This window comes from Cyanistes caeruleus, chromosome 4 (genome assembly GCF_971803275.1).
Source record: "Cyanistes caeruleus chromosome 4, bCyaCae1.hap1.1, whole genome shotgun sequence".
In the NCBI taxonomy this organism is placed as follows: Eukaryota; Metazoa; Chordata; class Aves; order Passeriformes; family Paridae; genus Cyanistes; species Cyanistes caeruleus.
Window position 1 is genome coordinate 56,134,847 of NC_141704.1, and position 19,202 is coordinate 56,154,048.

The following is a 19,202-nucleotide window of genomic DNA, read 5'->3' on the forward strand; positions in this document are numbered from 1 at the left end:
ATAAAGCACTTTATCTGAAACAGGTACTTTCAATTCATGTCACTGTATAAATATATATATATGCTCAATGTTTCTAAGAAACAAGCCAGACCTAGTGCTTGGTGTATCTGCTGGTTGCCACCTTTGAATGGCAGCACATCATCATTTCACATACCTGTGGGCTCCTGGAAAACACAGAAATTTCCCCTTGGTGCAAAAATGGTCCTTTCAACAAGATTTTTCAAAGCATTAAAAAGAAACACCAGCAACAACAACATACAACAAACTACCACAGCAATGCTTTACTGAGGAAGTGGCTTGGATTGTCCTGGAAAAGGATCTGAGGTGGGTATTTGAAGGAATGGAGCTATGTCCCTTTGTGTTTGAGATGGAGAATGTGAGGTTAACTCATCTCATGTGGCTGATGCCAGAGAAAACTACTTGTTTTGAAGGACACCCCATTCATAGAAGATTTCACTGATGCCCAGAGGCTTTCATTGATCTGACAGGTGAGCAACAATAAACAGAATACCTCTGGGTGTAGGAATCCAGTAAACTCCTCAAGAACAGGTAAAACTTGTTCTTTTCCTGCAGTACATTCTGAACCACAGCATTTATACTGAGAATGAAGTTTAGGCACACTGTTCAGGCTATTATTTCCTCTTACTTTTGTACTCTGTAAGCAGAGGCTTAGATGTGCAATATTAAAGGGGAGTTCTGTAGATAAGTGGCATTATATGTTTTTTTCTTAAAGTGCTTGCATGCTTTAGGAATGAAAAAACCAATTTTTATATGCAACTCATGATGGCAACTAGGCTTCTTAAGGCTTCAAACATCCTGAAAGGAAGAATCCAGGCTAAAGTTTTCTCATATGACGAGGTTTTTGGTGGTTCCTAAACCACTTATTCTGGCTTACTCAGTGCCTTGTATCTGAACTCAGTGCCTGGGCTCTCAGGGCAGCTTGCCTCTCAGGTCTGTAAGGACAGGACTAACTCCTCTATTAGTAATTACTGCTGATTAGTTTATGTATTTTCAAGAACTTCAACTGAGGCTGGTCAATACAGCATAGTTGCTGAGACCTGGGGCTTTTATTTTATTTTATTTTTCCTTAAATTTTACATCAACTAAGGAGGAAGCATGGGATTTATCTTGTGAACAAACCATCTCCAACTTTATTATAGCAGATTGCTGGAGCACTCTGCCTTGGAGGCATAACAAGTAAATTATTTCAGTATGAAGTTCTTCCATGGAATTTTGGGCTCTTCCCTCCTAAGTTAGGATGTCTTTTCCTTTCTCTTTGTTCAGCATTTACTAAATGACAGGTACATTAACTCATCCATTAACTTCTATCCACTGGTGTGTCTGAGGTCTTTCTCCTTTCTCCTTACTTAAGTAGGAATAAGATTTAAAAATATGTTCTAAATACCTTTAAAACATGTTTATATTAAAAAATACCTTAAAAACATGCTGTCAGTCTCCCTGAGTACTTTAACACATTGCTTGTTTTTATCTAGGTTCCCAGGTGAACTAGGACCTCTAAACTCAGGCTGTTGAAAACAAATAAGTCAGCAGAATAAAACCAATTTCTAAGTTATCATATTCATTATAAAAGAAACTCCAAAATTTCAAGTGGAACATTTTTAGTCTTCTCCCCTTTACCCCTAATTTTAGTATCTCTTTACATAGAGAGGAAAAAAAAAAAAAGTGACCCATATACCAAAATGAATCTGTAATTGGAGACTTTAATGATAACTTCTAATATTCACTACTTAAAATGCTCATTAAAACTAACATGGTGACTTTAATGAGAAAAATGAGTTCCACATTATGCAAATATTTGCACTGGCAGACCAAGATTTGAATCTATCTGTATTATAGCTAGTGGAAACAGCTAAAAACAAGGTCAAGTTTCCTCCTTGTGTCTGAGACCTTTTTCACAGCTGACTGGGTTGCTCACTCATCAGCTGGGCAAGACCAAACATCCTTTAAGTTCTCTCTGTTAAGGAGGGGTGTGACTGCTGCTTGATGTGGGGCTCACATATGATCTCCTGATCAGGGTAAAGGAATTTCCAGAGCTGGCCTGGTCTGGCTGATAGTGACTATTACAGCTGTAATGTGAGAGCTCTACTGAAAGGAGAGCAGAAAAGGATAAAAAGTATGGTGAAGGAAGCTGTCACCATTATTGAAAATCAAAGCTCAAGCAAAAGTACAGTAGATTCTGAAAACAGATATGGGGGAGATCTTTTAGAATGGTGATTTTAGGACCCACTTTGAGAAAGTCTGTAATCAACTGCTTTTTCTCTCAAACTTGTGATTTTTTCCTTTCAGGTATGGGTTATATGAATTTTTTTTTGGAGGCAGAACTGTTGGCTTGATTAGAACAACAGCAACAACACAGAAGCACAGAAGCATTCAAAACTTGTGAGAAGTCTATCTGCTTTGCTGTGAAACCAAGCTTTGTGTTGAGGAATGAGAAAGGGATCAAGAAAACCTCTTGTTCTGGTGTCACTGGCCAAACCCAGCTAATGCTAATGTTAGTTGGAACTAATACTGCTCTCCTCTGCTTCATGTAGCTAGGCAGGGCCACTTGGAGCTTGAATTTCCAACCAGGGGATGAGTAAATATTTTCCTTCAAGGGGAAAATATTTACCAGTCTCCAATTAAAGTTATCTCAAAGATTTTTTTTTTTCTATCCCCATAAAGCTGATCTGGTTTCACTTTATGACAAGAGGTTTTAAAATCCTAAAGAAATTGTACAAAAGGGGAGCAACTGGAGCTGTAAGCACTTGCACTGTGCATAGAATAGGAAATATTGAGTTGCCAGGCTGCTTTTTTCTTGCCAAGTCTTCCAAAGCGGTAGGAATGGAGCATCTCTGACCTCTCTGGATAGCTGTTTCTAGCATGGCATCACTGTGCTGGTAAGAAGCTTTTTCCTGATGCCCAACCTGAATCTCCCACACCTCAGCATGGTGCTGTTGCCTTGTTGCCCCTTGCTTTGCCACCTTTCACTACTGGAACAAGTTTGGTTCTGTGATCTCTGAGGCTTAGTTGCAAGTATTTGTAGGCTGAGGCTGATTTACATCCCTGCTAAGCACTTATGAACTACAGTCCAATGAGCATGAAGAATTTTTAAACAGTCTAAATCTGGGGAAGAATAAGAGTTATAGGTTCAGTCCTGGAAATCCTTTAACAGAGTTTGAAAATGCAAGGCGGTTTAATATTTTTCTTTTACAACTTGAAGTTTTACCACATCATTGTTTATACCAAACTACAAGCTCAGCTTTCACAGAAAATATCCATCTTCCTCATCACCAAATCATCCTCCTCACCATCAAAAGCCCTTAGAGTAAAGAGCTGTTTATGGGGACAGGTGTCTCATATCAGCAGACTTTAAAAAATATACTCCAAACAGACTTTATCTCTGTAGTGCACGCAGTAACCAGACAAATGCAAAGAACTGCACAGCACAGGTGTGAGAAAGCTTATCTGCCTCCTTATCTGCAAATTACAAGGGCCAGAGATACACAGGTTTGAAAAAATCATAGCAGGAAGGAGCAGATGGCAAATGAGGCAGTATGGGAAGAGTCTGCTAACTTCAGCCATGGGTGAAAGCCAGTGGCAGGTGAGAGACTTGTTGTCAGGAGGAAACACGAGCATGCAGGGCTGTCAAATAGCAGTTTACTCAGAAATGCTGGAGCTGAGCTGTTTCCACCAACCATTGGGGTACAGTTTCTCAGAAGTATGTTTGGGCAATTAGAGGACTTCAACAACTGGAGTAATATCACTGAAGATGCTTCCCATCAAAGCTCTTTAGGGATTAATGAATAATAAATAAGCACAAGACTTTAGCCACGGCTCTCTTGTCCCTTCAGAACTACCCTCCATGTGAACAAAGCTCAGTGAGCAAGGTTGGAGCTCCTGATGTATCCCTTGTAGCCCTGGGAGCCACTATCAACACAGCTACTGTTGAAATGAAGAAGGAACCAAACAGATGTGTCTCACTTTGTTTTGGCAAGAAAATCCTCAAGCCACACTTGGAACATCCTTTGTTTTGAGACCTTCCTTTCCCTCAACCCTGTGGTGTATTTCCTATGTCTGCGGTTTTGGGTTTTGTGGAGTAAGCAATGTGTTACCCAGACTTCACTGCTAAATTTGCAAGAGATGGAATTGACTTTGATGTGGGAACAGATATGGGACTGCTGGATTATTTCTGCTCTCAACTTTGTCACCTTCAGAGATTGTCTCCTAAACCAGAGCAAAACCAGTTTGTGCTTCATAGCATGCATGCACATTTCAGCATGCCTGTTGTACACAGGACATCCCAAAAAAACAGTAATTGATTTGTCTTGGAAAAGGCTGGGGAAGAATTATATTTTTCTTAGTTTAGGAGAAGAGTTATTGTTACAGCCCAGAAAGATAAAGAATGTTGGCAAGATCTTCACAAAAACTCTTCTTCTTTTTTACCATGAAAAAGCAATTGTTGAATGGCATGCATGCAAAAACTAAACTGTCCCTTTTCAAAAAGGTACCTCTGCTTAAAGGACAACAGCATAAACCAGTGTAAATTATGGGTTATTTGCTATCCTTTTGGTGATGCTGCCAGCAGTCAGGAGGGTGTCTTCTTGCCCAAGCCACAGGGCCATGAGTATTTAAAAAGAATTTCATGGTTTACTAGAATTGTGGTAAAATATATTTCAGGCTTGAGATGTTACACTGGTTTTGAGTTTTATTTTTGCTTTGTGTCTACTGAGAAAAAGAAATTCTAGGCAAGGTACCACTGTCTGTCTACTGGAGTGGAAACAGTGACAGAGCAAAATGTGCACCTACCACAGGTGGTTGGTATGAACATGTGAGAGGTCAGGGACCACTGACCTTGGTTATTACCTTGGTTTTCTCTCCTGCTGGGAGTCAGCTCACTGCTGCCTGCTGCCTTTAATGGCTTTTTTCTCTCTCTGTGCCTATTCAACAGATCTGTACCTGTGGCCACTACAGTGGATGTGAAGAACAAGAGGCTGCTTTGTAAAACACAGGTCCTTTCAGATGCACCAAATAGTTCTTCTTTTATAGGTGAGCACATTATAGACTGCAGAATCCATTGTGGCCTATTTATTATCCATAACAACCCTCACAATGAGTTAATTACAACCCTGAGGTAATGGTGGATGTGTCCAGCTCTCTTTAAAACAGCAGAAAATAACTGATGTCATCAGAAAACCTGTCTTTGGAGGATGGGTAATTCATACTGTGTATTCAGGGGGAATTCTTTCAAAGGCCTCTGCTCCAGTCTTTCACACCAGAAGACAATCTTCCCTCCATCTCTTTGTGTCATTTAAACTGTGCCAAATCTTCTGCAATAACATTTTTGCAAGAATATTACTGCTATCCAAGGCACCAGTTTTTGACTTTCAGGTTTTAAGTAATTTCAGGTCGAGCAGTAGTCCCACCAAAACAAAACAAAAACAAAACAAGAACTCCCTACAATGCTGGTGCAAATATTGATTTGTAGGTTCTCCTTTTTATCACCATGTATCATAAGACCTGAGTTTCTCATCCCAGCCTCTGTTTATGTTAAAAAGTCTTACCTTTTGTCCCTATGCTTTTAAATTAACAAACACTATCCTATTATAAAAATAGTATTTCAAGGCTATGTGCATCATATGTTTAGAGCACTTCTTTTTCCCACCATCAGGAAAGAAAAAACTTCTTAAGAATCCCTGTTTTAATTTTCAGAAAGACATAATACCTCCACTGCTCTCACTGCAGCATCCTGTGTGCTGCTGTGCTGTAACTGCAATACAAAGGTTCCCAAGGTTCCCCAGTCTTTAAGAATTCTGCAGGGTTTAAACTCATGCACAGTTTGTAATGGGGCTAAGCCAAACATCCAGAGTTTTGAGTTTAAACTCAAGCATGCATCCTAAGGCACAGTGTGCTTTCCAGGCAGAGTTCAACACTGATAACTACAACATTACTGATTTATTTTGCTGTTACTCCAAGCCAAACACAGCTATTCTGGCTGGAACCCATTTTCTTTTGACCTTCATGGGTTTCAGAAAGTTTCTGAACTTTCTAAAAGATTTTACCCTCCTTAGCATATCACTATTATTTTTGTGTGGCTCAGACTTGGCTATTTCCCTTTCTGGTGAAAACACAGTAAGGACATGTTCTTGAGGGTCAAAAAATGCCTTTAAATTTCTCTACAACTGAGGAAGACCTTAAGTCTCCCACTGAAGCTGCAGGAGGGCCCAGATGTTTAAGAACAGTACTGGTGTCCTTCTGAACCCCAGAAAGAAGAGCAGGGTGGGGATTTTGGGGACCCAGCTCCTTTCAAGGTGTGAGTGGTGATAGTTTTGACTCGTAGTCCTATAGCTGATTACAAATTAGAGCAGGCAAAACACAGGCATAGGTAAGAGAGGGCCTTGTGCAGATTTGGAGGGAATGTGTGGTCAGCACTGGAAAGAAAAGCCTGATGATGAGCAGTCTGGGTTTGCAGTGTGTCCCTGTTTCTCTGTGCTGCTCTGTGACCACGGGCTTGTTCAGAAACCCCTGGTACCGTGGGGGTATTTGCAATACTGGCTCTAAATTGTAGCTGCTGAGGACCTGCCTGCTTCTTATTTTCTGTATCTGTGCATATTTAGGCTGTTCTGAGAGAGGGCTAAGAATAACAAGATACAAATAAGAGAACAGAAGCTTAGATTAAATAATTGTAAAATTGTTGAAGAAATGTTCAATTCCTAAACTTGAATTATTTATGGTCACACTGGGTACGGCACTGGAAGACACAGCTGAAGGAAGGATGCAGGGAAATTCTAATTTCTGATCCTAAGCTTAGAGTGCTTCTAACTTGTATTTTAGGATGTTTTTAGATCTGAACATGTGAAATAAGACAAAATTAATTTCCCCTTCATAAGCAAACCTACTAATAAACAAAGCAGGCCTGTAGAGAAAGGCAAACCTCTGATCTGTGTACAATGTCTGCACTAAAGCCCTTTTTGTCTTTGGTGTATTTGTGCAAATCTCCCTGCTGGGTTTCCAATGGGCTGTGCAACATCTAAACCAATATGCCAGGCATAACTCACATGGCTGCATCTGATGTTTCAGGGCTTGTCCTTGGTGTGCTGTTGAGCTCAAATATGCGTTTCCTCCAGTCTGACTTCTGTTTCCAGATCTTTGTCTCCTATCAGATGATGCCTTAAGGTCATGTTATCTTCCCCATGGGATGGGTCTGGTGAGTCAGGAATGTAAACTGTGGTTTTAATCAGCAGCAGTTTAAGTAAAGGAATGGAAGAGCAGCAGCTGGAGTTGGAATAGCTTGGGAAGCAGCAGTTCTCAGCACACTGCATAGTTTGTGCATGATTCACCGCATGACTGCTCATCAGGCTATCTCAGGAAGCATCCCCCAAGGGGGCTGTGGAGCGACACCATTGGGCTTTTTGGCCCTGAAAACTAAAGAACAGAAAATGTTGATGCTTCTGTCAGGCTGGAACCTAAGGGCTAAGCATGGTAACAAATAAAATACCAAACAGGCAGCCTGACTGCCCCCAGCTTCCATGGAGCTTTCCTTTGGAGCATGGACTGCCAGGCTAAATGGGAGCCAGGGGAGGGCTGGGGTCTTGTGTGGGGCCAAGATGATGGTGCCAGCTCATTTCACCTGAACTTCTTTTATGGGCCCAGAAAGGGAGGTTCAACCTCTCTTAATCGACAGCACGTTCTTTCTCAAATGAAAAACCCCATAAAAAAGACAAATAGCCCAAACCCTGTGTCCATGCACAGTATAATGCAATATTTTACATTGTTTAATTCTATTTAGGAAAGGAGGGAGAAGAAAAATAACTAATGTTTAGGAGCAGTGATAGTAGAAAATAAGGTAGGAGGATGAAATGAGGAAAGGAATGACTAATTCTCTGGCAGTGTCTAAAATCTACTACAAAATTATCTGTATTATTTAAGAGTTTCTACTAAAACAATTCAGTGGAAGACAGTTGTACTGGGTTGTGGTTAAGACACAAGACAAGAGGACCTGGGATGAGTTCCTTGTTCAGCCAAGAACTCTTTGGACACTGCTCAGCATGTTTAAATTCAAGGTTTCCAATCTCCTCTCAGAAATAAAGCAAGGGGGAATGTTCTATTTCCCAAATCCAAGACTATGGGGAGGATGATTCTAATTATTTTTGAGATCTCCAGTGGCCCATGGTGAAGTTTACTGGCAAATACCAATTAAAGAGAGGTGAAACCAGCAGATTCTGGGAGGTTTGATGGGTCAGCAAAACGGACAAATATAGTATTTGCAGGAGGGCTGTGATGGCAACAGGAGCATTACACAGCTTGCCTTCAGTAACACTGTCCTGTTAGAGAAGTCTAAGTCTCCATACCTAGATTTAATTTAAAAATGAGTCTGCCCTTTTGAAGGAAGGGCTAAGGCTTAAAAACACATTTGCTGCATCACAGACAAGTAGGTTCACTAATAAAAAAAAGACCAAAGACAGATTTTTTGCATTAGAGAGAGCACTTTATTATTTCTCTGCTTTGTTTTCTTTGGAGTCTGGCTGAAATGTTTTTGATTGCATACAAGTAGGAGATCAGTTGTAATAAGGCGTGTCTCGTGTTTCTGGTGTTGCCGCCAGGTCTGAGGTACTTTGTGACTTTTGAACACAGCTTAGGTTTTAAAGGAGCACTATCATAGATTCATTTTGGTTGAAAAAGACCTTTAAAATCATTGCATCAATGGAAACAACCCAAAAACTCTGCATTTCCTCTTTCAGGACATGTTACTGAGAGGTACACATGTATTTGAAATACCCAGCACAGTTCGTTTTGTTTCTTAAATAGCATGTGAGTTTAATAAAACTAAATGCATGAGAATTTCTAAAAGATCCCTTCTTCATCTTTTAGACTGCAATTCTTCATTCCTATGCTACTCTGTATTCAGGTTTCCTCTTTCTACATTGATTTTGCCTACTACTCCTATTGGGCAGTAAAAAAACGACTTTTCCAGGTTTCCTGGTATTCATTCTTTCATGGCACAAGCAGAGTTACTTGGGTTAGAAGAAGTTAGAAGAGAAAGTTGGATTTTAATTGTCTGTTTTCTATCATATTTGAAAAAGTTATAAAAACAATTCCCTCAACATGTGGTGCTGTAAGTTCCCCTTCCCCGTGTTGTTTTTGGACCTGCAGTATTTTGAATATGACATCTTACAAAAAATAATTGTATTTTTAAAACCTCCTACTGGAGTGCATTTGAGTTATTCAAAGCAAACGTGGAGGACTAAGAGCTCCTCTGAAAACCACCAGTGAGGGGAAAGCAGTGGTGTTTGCTCCCCTCCCCGGGGCACATTCTGTTCTGTGTGCAGGGGTGGGACTCTCTGGGACTCCTCAGAGAACTGTGCACATCCACCAGCAGAATTTAGCTCCCAGGTATCCAGAAATATGTTTGGACACGGTGCAGCGGTACAACCCGCTGCTTCTAAATTTCTGGTAGGAGCCAGACCTTTAGCCAGGAGTGTTGAAATGAAGAGGCCTGGTGACCTCCCCTGTGAGGTCCCTGCTCCAAGGATTTTGCAGCTCCTTCTGCACAAGAAGAGCTGCTCAGCAGTGAGGGTACAGGACGGGCTCTGTTGGAGCAGCAGGGCTTGTGCTGACACATGACAAAACATCCAATGCCATCAAGGTAGCTCACGTCCCCTGATTTCAGAAGAATAATTCCAGATCATATCTGCTGATAACCCAATATTTATATAAGAATTTCCTACTGGTTTAATGGCGAATTTGATTTTTTTTTTTTTTTTTTGAGAAAAATCTGACTTACTAAATGCAGCGGATGGTGTTTTTTCACTGCTTCTTACCATCTTGAGCATCATGCCATGAAAACCTGAGCCTTCAGGTCCTCAGGAATTTCTTTCCCTCCTGTTACCTGTTCCCACATGTGCAGGCATAGTCCTAAAGCTATCACATTGCATCTAATTGCTGTAGAGAGGATGATCATTTCAAGCAAGAGAATATGAAGCAGGATCAGATGAATTCCTTAATCAGGACAGAGCCCACCATCTTGTGTGTATCTATTACTTCAAACATAAAGGCAAGGCTCCACTCCCTTTATTAAATACAGATTATCAACAGAATGGTTTTGAAATTGCAATTTTCTTAAAGTAATCACTGTACCACCCACAAATAATTTCTCCACCAACTAGAAAAGAATGATGAGCTTAAGTTCAGCCCAAAGTGTGGGAAACATAGTGCCTTAAACCTAGTGGTTCCAGTTAAAATCTTTTCTGGACACAGCTGTAAAATGCAACAGCCATGTGAGGGAGGATGAGAGGAGCAAGGGATGATAAGATCTATTTAAAATCAGCTTTGCTGCTGTTGCTGATGAAATGTCAAAGGAAAGAGGGTTAAGAACCAGTGAGCCCATGAAAACAAGCAATACAAAAATAGTAATTTTAACTTCATTGGTGCTTTTATAACGAAGGTAGTGAAACAACTTCTTGTGCATACTCATAGAGTCTGGAGATTCTTATTTAGCTGTGTGAAGAAATGAAAGAGTGAAAAATGACTAAATCCTGAGCAGTGCACTCGATGCTTATCCACTGTAGAAAACTTCTGGTATAAAACAGTCTGAAAAGAATTTGCTGCCAACTAGCATTTCAAACTCCTCTGTATAGAACAAAGGCAGTCATCTGGAGGTCTGACTAGTGGAAAACCTGGGTGAAACTTCACCTCAGACATCCTGGAGAATCCATCTTTGGTTATTCTCGGATCGATATATACAGTGACAACAAGGTGATTTGGATTAAAAACTCAAAAAAGCTACTGTGGCCACTCAAGTCTTTATAGAAAATCAGCCCCTTTTTTTCTGAGATCCTCTGTGGTTCGTGATGGCAACACCAGCCCTGTGAAGATGGTTACATTAGCTGCTGGATGATCTCTGTTGTGCTCTGACTCAATCCTTTAAGGAGTTATAGGCTTTTGTGGTCCGGCTGTTGATGAAATCCGCCTTCTTAAAGTCAGCCTTTGGAATGGAAGAAACAGAACAATGCATTATCTTCAGTGCTGGTTCTGCAGGGGAAGGCTGGGTCCAGCTGCCTAAAAGCTGAGTAAGGAGCCATGGTAGGGGTCTGGGCAGAGTCCTGTGCAGTCACAGAGCCAGGACAGGCAGTGCTTGTTTAGTCCCAGAGAGATGAGAGGATAACTGGAACTGCTGAACTCTCTCTGTCCACTGCACCAGGAGCCTGCTCCTCTAGCTCAGCCCTACAGACTCCTGACTTCTGGGTGACTAATAGCTGAGATTAACCTAGCTGAGATCAACCCTGTCAGAACAAAGAACACAAGGCAATGCCAAAATGACTCAGGATTTTATCAATTCTGTTTGATCCAGTGATTTCTGTGATTTTCATTAGTCTAAAGTTTAAAAAATGTCTAGGCATTAGATGGCTCTCAAGTTTTCAGTGCTATACCTGGTCTCTCTAGGGGACCTGATTTGCATAGGAAGAGCAAGTAATCAGCATTTCTGAAAATCAAGTCTGACAAAGGTGTCTTACAGGCTTTCCTAAACTACCAGTAAATTAATAAAATTCATGCCATCAGGGATATTGCTGTATGGTAAAGTCAGGAATGCAGTTGTAAAAAAACAGAGATAACAAACACTAGTAAAGAATTTATATGACACAATAGCCTTATTCATGAACACAGATTTCTGGTTTGTGGGGCAGTACCTGCTGATTGTGATGCAACACTCTTAAAAGTTTATGCTAAGAAACTTTTTTGGAGCAAATTTCAAACAAAAAAATCTACAAATAGAAGCAGCTGAATAATAAATGCTAGCAGCTTGCTTGAGAACTTGGAACAGTTTTAGGTTATAGGGAATTTGAAGTGACAAATTCTGAACAGCAAGCACACAAGGATTGAAAACAGTTTGAAATGCAGGGTGAAGGCAGGTAGGTGGAAATTAACTCAGCTGTGTGTTGAAAAAGCAGGAACAGAGCTTCAAAAAAACCAAAGTGGTTTGTGGCAGACTCATGCCGGTCATTTTTTGTTTGATCTGACTATGGCAGCAAATGTTTGCCAACACCTCTCCCAGGCCCTAGGTTTTGTGTTTTTCATATGTGACACCTGGGCTACCAGGCCATGCAAACAAGGAGAACAGCACTGCTCTGGTTTTAAAGCAGGAAGCTGCCTCGCCCTGCCTTTGTTTTTGCTGGCACTGTAGTTCCTCTGTGCCAGGCTGGTTCAGCCAGCGTGGATGGTCACCCACTCTGCATCACTTCTCACCATCTGACACTTCTGGCAGGCAGCAGCAATGCTTTTCATAAGCTTTGCCAGAAGATATAAAACCACAGAAGGAGAGAACATGAACACGGGCAAAAATTAAGGTCACGCATTACTTACACAGGCTTATGTACAAGTAAATAAGAAAACCAAATTCAGGGACCACTTGAATCCTATTATAGGTTGATTCTTAAATGTACAGGAGTGCTAAAGGGCCCAGAGGACAAAGGAAAGGGTTCTAGGTCTGAAAGAACAGATTATTTTCCTTTGTGCTTACCTTTTTGTAAGCACTGTGGAGGTCGGTATGTGACCACAGCGAGTAGAGGAGGACTGAAGCAGCCCTGCTGGCTTTGCTGAACATATTGCTGCCGTTTTGCAAAAAAGAATGATAAAGCATGTTTAAATTCCCACATCATAATCACAGTGCATGTACAAACTTCAGAAAACAGAACCTCATGGCAATTGTTTTATCTCCCTTTACTCCTAAGTGCTGGTTTGCCACCTTTTAGGTATTGTAGCATGTTTCCTTATTACTGAAACAAATGAAACATGCCTCCCTGCTTCACTCATTCTTGAAATTTAGGGAGAAATCAAGTGCTCTGTAGCCTACATCTTAGAGCAGCTATCACAGTGTGCATTTTCAGCTGAGGAAAACACCCTCAGCACAACAAGCATTTGAAAGAATCTTTCCAGTAGGTAAAATCTCTGGTTAGTTAGACAGGATTTAACCTATCCAGGGCCTCATGAGGCCTCCTTTACTGAGATTGATTTCCTCTTTCATTTTGCAAAGAAAGAGCAAGGCAAAGGGAACAATTATTCATATTTATAAAGCATTAATTATCTTCTGAGTAAATATTGACTGCATGTGTTTACATACTAAAGAACAATTAAATTTTTAATCTGTTCTCTAAAATGCCAATATATTATTTTTAAGTACAGATCTGTCAGTTCTATGAAATGTATCCCTGCACTTTATTGCTAAAACTTATCAGGGCTGTGTCACGATGAACAGGAAACGCATTTTGGGTACAGATGAAATCTGATGATCAGTCACTACAAATATATCAGAATACAGATAATGTTGTTCAGTTGTCTTCTGAGGAGTTGGTTAAAATGCTGGAACCTGGTGAATTTAGCTATGGATGGGAGAGATACAGAGATCTTTATTTCCCAATCAGTGCAATTCTATCCACATCACTCGTTTGAGCTGTCCTGTACCTTGAGATGAAGAGGGTTTTTTTCTCCCTGAGTGGCAGAAGCTGCATTTCTTTTTTTTCCTGGGGAAAGAGTGAGCCCTGTGGAGCCTCTCACCTGTCATTCATGCTGATGGCAATGACCTTGGGCAGGCCGTGGGCGCTGAGGAGCAGCCGGGCGTTGTGCGAGCTGCTCTGGGTCAGGTTGAACAGGGTGTAGCAGATGGACGCTGTGGTTTCACAGGCAACGTCACACCCTGGCACACACTCGGGCAGGATGGACACCAAATCAGGCAGAACTTCTCTGGCTGCAAGAGAGACAAGCAATTCCATTAGTACCAGGTGCAGATTTACCTCATTCCAAGCACTGTCCCTCATCAGGGAGCTGTGTGCTCCCACCACACACTCACGGCTTCCTACCTGCATTACATCCCCACAATTCAGGTTAAGCTGCACCCACACTGCACTGGACAGCCTGTAACTTGCCTCATGCACAACCCATTAATACCTCATGTGCTGGACTGAACTCACCAGCCACGTGCCAGCTGCAGGCTGCCACTTCCCTTTTAGAGATGTTTTATGTTAAATTTATCTCCGTTTGATATGGAGGTTCACTTTGCTTGATAAATTTGGATAAATGTAGGTTCATTTTGCTAGATAAATTTAGACCCTTATAATCTAGAAAACAGTGTGCTCTCTCAAATGTTTTCCTTTGGCCAAAGGGCTTTTTTTTTCTTGAATTTGACCTGAATTCACAGATGCTTTCAGGCAATTAAAAAGAACATCTTTTGATAGAGAAAAGACTCGCCTGAAATTCCCCCAGTCCTCTCTATTATGGGAAAGCAAGGAAACAACTGTGAATGTGCAAGATGAAACACCTGCCCCCAAAGTTTTGTGCTATTCTGTCTTTCCCACACTATCATAAATTATTTTTTCCTGATGAAATCCAAACTTCTTATCAGTTTAATTTCTTCTCTTTCAGAGGGATTCACCACCTGTAATTGTTAACACCGTATGGATTATCCCTTGGAAGTCAGCCCAACAACATGTTATAGTATTTTCATTAACAGGGAATGTTCTCCAAGGATCAAACAAGGCCCAGGAGACTGTTCTCAGAATTCTGGAGGGTAATCTGCCCCACAAGCCATCTGTACACCTGGAATTTCCCCTTTCACCCTTGGTGGGAACTCAAAAAGGACAACAAATTATATGAATACATTTTATCCTATCAGTAGGGAAAATTCTTAAATACACAATAAATTGAAATGAGAATACTCAGAATAGAAATGGCTTTTATTTAGAAATGAGATCATTTAAAAAGAATGAACTATTTTTTCTATAGCATCTTAGCCTCCATTCTCAAAAAAGCTTTGCACGAAAACTGTGTGGGCTGCAAACTTCCTAAGCTTTGTGTATAATAAAAGAGAGCCTGATCTTTGCTAGAAGAATTAGAGATGTTTTGTGATTTCTTGCAAAGCATTATGCAGCTGTGGCAGCAGAGAGCTCAGCACTCACCTTCCTTTACCCTATTTTAAGCAAAAGAAAAACTCCCTCTCCAAATCTGTGTAGACTTTACTTCAATTATGTATTTTTGAAAGTAACACCAATGGAAGTATCTGAAGAGGAATACCCAACAGAGTGAAAACTTTGTTTAGGCGAAACTCTGCTTTTTTGCGCATTTATTTTTTTATCAAAGCAGGAAACTTTAATGCCAAGAGAGCAGAGCAGGCTGTGAGTGTTTGCTCACCGATGTCGTTCTGCAGGGAGGTGTTTCGAGACAGGTTCCTGAGCAGTGAGACCGCTGTCCTCTTCACGGCGGGGTGGCTGACGTGCAGCATGGCTCGGATGCCTGGGAGCCCGTTTGCCTTCTGAACAACAGTCCGGGCCACTGCCAATGGCATCTGCAGAAAGGCAGCTCTGGGTCATTGCCACGAATGCAGAGCCTCACAAAAAGCCACACACAGCCAGTTCCCTGCACCAGTTTAAGCATATTTAAAATGGTTTTAAGCCAGATCTACATATGAGTTGTAACAGGAAAGGAAGGTGATAGAAAAGAAGTTTCAAGCGCCCTTTCTCCCAGGTGCTCTTTGGCTAGTTCCTCAGACAGGTATCACTGGTTTCTTCAACACAAAAGTGATCTGCTGCTGTGTCAGAGCTCTCCTCTCTCCACAGGACTATCTTCCACAAAACAACTTTTTTAGTGCTTTGAACATCTGCTCATCCCTCGCTGTGCATAAGCCAGCAAACTCCACACATGGAGATGTACACAGAGGGAAAAGATGCAGACCCCATTTAATGCCAGGCAAGGAAAAGCTGAACTGCTGTCTTTGACTCTCCCTTCAATGTTCTTCATTCTCCTTCACCACGTCAGAGAGCCAGTTGCCTGTCAGTGGTTATTTGAGTGCAGCTGCACTGCAGCCCTGAACTCTATGCATTCACATCAAGAACTAAATGAAAAGGAAAAAAAGTTGACTTACTGGTCCAGTGCCAGCTGTGAGGTTCTGAAGAGCTCCCAGGGATGCTTCCTGGGTGTAGTTTCTGGTACTCTTTGCTATTAAGGAGAGGTATATCCTGATCAGTGTAGAATGCCAGAGCGATTCAACACCTTTGGGATTGCTCTTTTCCTCAGGTAGTGGGGTGTCCTGCTGCTTCTAAACATGTGAGCAGATCAAACCTTCAGAAACAGTGACTTCCATAGCTTAAAGCATCACAAGCTCAGCTAGCTGTTCTGTAACTCTCTATGACCAGGTTATTTGGAGACTGTCAGGTTCTGAGATCAAATAACAATGTGCAAAATTTCAGTATTGAATGATAGTGGCCAGTCCATCCAGTGGAATATTCCTCAACTAATAAAACATTTGCTGTTTCACTGTCCTCAGCAGCAGCTGAACGAGAGGATTGGTGTCAAGAATGACTATCAATAAATTTGCATTTTTGGGGCAAGGAAGTGTCACCCTACCAGATACATCAATAACAGACTGTTAATTAGATCACAGCCTTATTCTCCCGAGGTTGCTACAAGTTATTAACCAAATGAGATGTAACCAATCATGTACATTACCTCTTTTACTTTTCTGCTCCGTGTTCCAAAACAGCCTGGTGTTTTATCATTGTTAGAAATATTTCTTCTTTGCATATATATGCTCTGGGCATAGCTCTCAGGGAGCTCTATCTCTAGTTGGTAGGAAAGATTGTGAAGAATGCACACACAGTTTTCTGTGGCCTAAAATAACAGAAGAATAGAAATTGAAAGCTTTTGCATGTGTTGAAGGGACACATATAGACACGGGAAGAGATTTCATTTTTGGATCTTCAGTAAGTGACTGCAGAGTTTCTAATGCCTCACAGAAGAGCCAGGCTTCATGCCAGTGACCCACCAGACTGCCTTTGCACTGATAAATGAAACATGCCCTGGGATGTTCCTGAGCAGAGAGGCCAGCTGGCACACGGGGTGCGTGCCTGTTGGAAACCGTCCTGGGACATTGTAATTCCTGCACTGGGCCTGGGCATTGTTTGGGCGAGTGCTGCTTGACACAGGCTAGAAGTGTGCCAAGAAATGTTTAAGAGCTTAGGAGTAAGGATGATCATGTACACACCTCAGCAGAACACCAGCAAAAGGAAAGCTTTTTATTTTCCCCAAGGAGGAAGCATTTTTCTGTGGTGGAATTCTTCTCAAAAGAAGACATTCCTTCCTGAACGTGGCTATGGTCAGGTCTACAATTTCTGAGTGATGAGTCTAGTGGCAAATAGCTTTATTACCAGTTCCTCTTTTTCTGAAAGCCAAAGAGGAATGAGAGTGGTTTTAAGACAAAAGGCAGCATGGAGCTACTGGCACATGTGTGATGTGCTGGATTCTCCCCGAAGCTAATGGCACAGAATACAGGGGATGGGGAAGCTCAAGTAACTAATCCTAGAATAGAGCTATAAATGTGCAGTAATTACCACTGCACAGCACAAGTTATTGCAGGCCCACCAGAAGTGCCTCACAGGAGGCTGCAGCTAACCTAAGTGACAGCTGCTCTTCTCACCCAACTTCACCCTGCTGAAAGACAAGCCTCTGCTCCAAGAGTCTGTGTTCGGGGTTCACCTGCACTCACTGGTGGGAGGAAGAGTGACAGAAACTGGCACCTGGAGGTGTCCACATCCTTGTAGTTACTGGCTTAGGCAGCAAGGAAAAAAGTACATATTTTTTTTTTTCCCTAAAAAAAAAAAAACCCTAGGAAAATCAGTTTTATTCTAAATGATGCCAGCTCCTTAATCACACTGCCACCCAAAGGGATTTAGGTTCTTTATTTCCTGAGGGATATGTAGCATTAAATACATAGGAGAGTAACCAGATTCATTTTTTAAGCTTCTAGCTAGCTAGAATCCTGAGACAACCAAAAAGGCAACATCTGACTCGTTTGTGTGTCAGCATTTCTGAAAGCTGTGATTTTAGCTCACTTTTTTTTTTAAAAAAAGGCAGAAGTTTCTACCTTTCTCTCTAGTGATTCTGAAAATGTTTTCCCAGTGCTAAATTATACTAATCTTTTAGACTGCAGGATAAAAATACTTCAAAAAGCTTCTTACTGGACTTCCACCTTTAGTGGCAATTTTAAAAGCCCTGGAAATAAGTTTTGCAATTACATCACATCTGTTTCTGAACATTCGTTTCCAAACAACAACAGAAAAATGTTCACTTGGCAATTTCCCCCAGGAAAACATTTCAAAGAGTACCTTGTCATTGGGCTCATGGTCTGCAATAGCTCCTTGGATATAATACACAAGAGAATCAATCAAGCCCTCACATTCTCTCATCTTCTTCCTTCCTTCTGGGCCGGCAGAGCTCATGTTTCTGTGCAGGAAAGAATATGTTGGGGAGAAGAGATTTAGTCAGAGGTATTTTCTTGTGCTCCTCTGATAAACTTTTCCATCTAAATCTTAAAGATAATGAAGTTCAGGTTGGCTGCTTCTTTTCTTCAGAGGTGTAAGACAATCTGAGCCTCTTCTAGATAAAACTTTCACTCCCAGACAAAACCAAATACTCCAGGGAAACAAACCATTTGTGTTTCTATGGATAAGGTAAGACCTGACTCTAATTTTAATCTCAAAGTTGAGTTAATCCTTTTTAAGCAGTTTAAAAAAAATACAAACCCTTGGACTTTTTTTTTTCATTGTTCCATTTTCAGTTATAATTTTAGTATTTAGGATGGTGGAAATCTCAGAGGAGAGATACCTGTAAAAACTTCCATGCACGCAGATGTCCTTTGAAATTAATTTACTTACTCTGAGCTGGTTCTTGATCCAAGATGACCCATCAGAAGTCCCATGATCTGAGAGTTTTAGCAGCAACTCTACATTCACATGCAAGGACCCCCTCTTTGCCATTATTTTCAAGTAATGTTTGCTGTGCTTTGTAGTAAACCAAGTACAACTTACAAATGCATTGCAAAACTGATTTAAAACCTCTTGAAAAACCAAACACACACTCGCTGCTTGAAGCTGCTTGGCTCTAAAAAAGCCACTGATTTCCGTGGAAAAAAGAACATGATTTGGGGGTATAATTATTTTTACAACTCAACAAGGTCTGAATTGTGGAATACTGGAATTATAATCCAGGCCTTATATTTTTTTACTCCTGCAGCTCTGCTGGACAGAATATTGCACATTCAAGCTTCTTTGTTTAAAATAACATTAAATATTACCCAGTCTTAGCATCCATCAAAGCACAGAGGGACATGTTCCTTTAGATAGTTTCAGGTTGCTTATTTTGCATGCTTACTTTGTCCACTA

At 41.1% G+C, this 19,202-nt stretch overlaps 1 protein-coding gene and 1 long non-coding RNA gene across 3 annotated transcripts in view; one reads left to right on the forward strand and one right to left on the reverse strand.

Annotated features, from left to right (window-relative positions):
• The first annotated feature begins 1,032 nt into the window (after positions 1-1,032).
• Positions 1,033-14,875, forward strand: LOC147653655 (uncharacterized). Its single transcript, XR_015285645.1, has 3 exons — positions 1,033-2,512; positions 4,949-5,046; positions 14,413-14,875. It is a non-coding gene; the product is annotated as an uncharacterized LOC147653655 (long non-coding RNA).
• The window catches only part of PKP2 (plakophilin 2), a 39,176-nt gene continuing 28,437 nt past the window's right edge, over positions 8,464-19,202 (reverse strand). For both annotated transcript variants that reach the window (XM_086884884.1, XM_086884885.1), the window contains exons 7-13: positions 18,147-18,264; positions 16,492-16,653; positions 15,908-16,081; positions 15,178-15,331; positions 13,549-13,738; positions 12,515-12,602; positions 8,464-10,981 (exon numbers count right to left, since the gene is read on the reverse strand). In XM_086884884.1, coding sequence (XP_086741010.1) covers positions 10,913-10,981; positions 12,515-12,602; positions 13,549-13,738; positions 15,178-15,331; positions 15,908-16,081; positions 16,492-16,653; positions 18,147-18,264 — 955 coding nt within the window. In that variant the 3' untranslated portion in view covers positions 8,464-10,912. The remainder of the gene's footprint in view (positions 10,982-12,514; positions 12,603-13,548; positions 13,739-15,177; positions 15,332-15,907; positions 16,082-16,491; positions 16,654-18,146; positions 18,265-19,202) is intronic.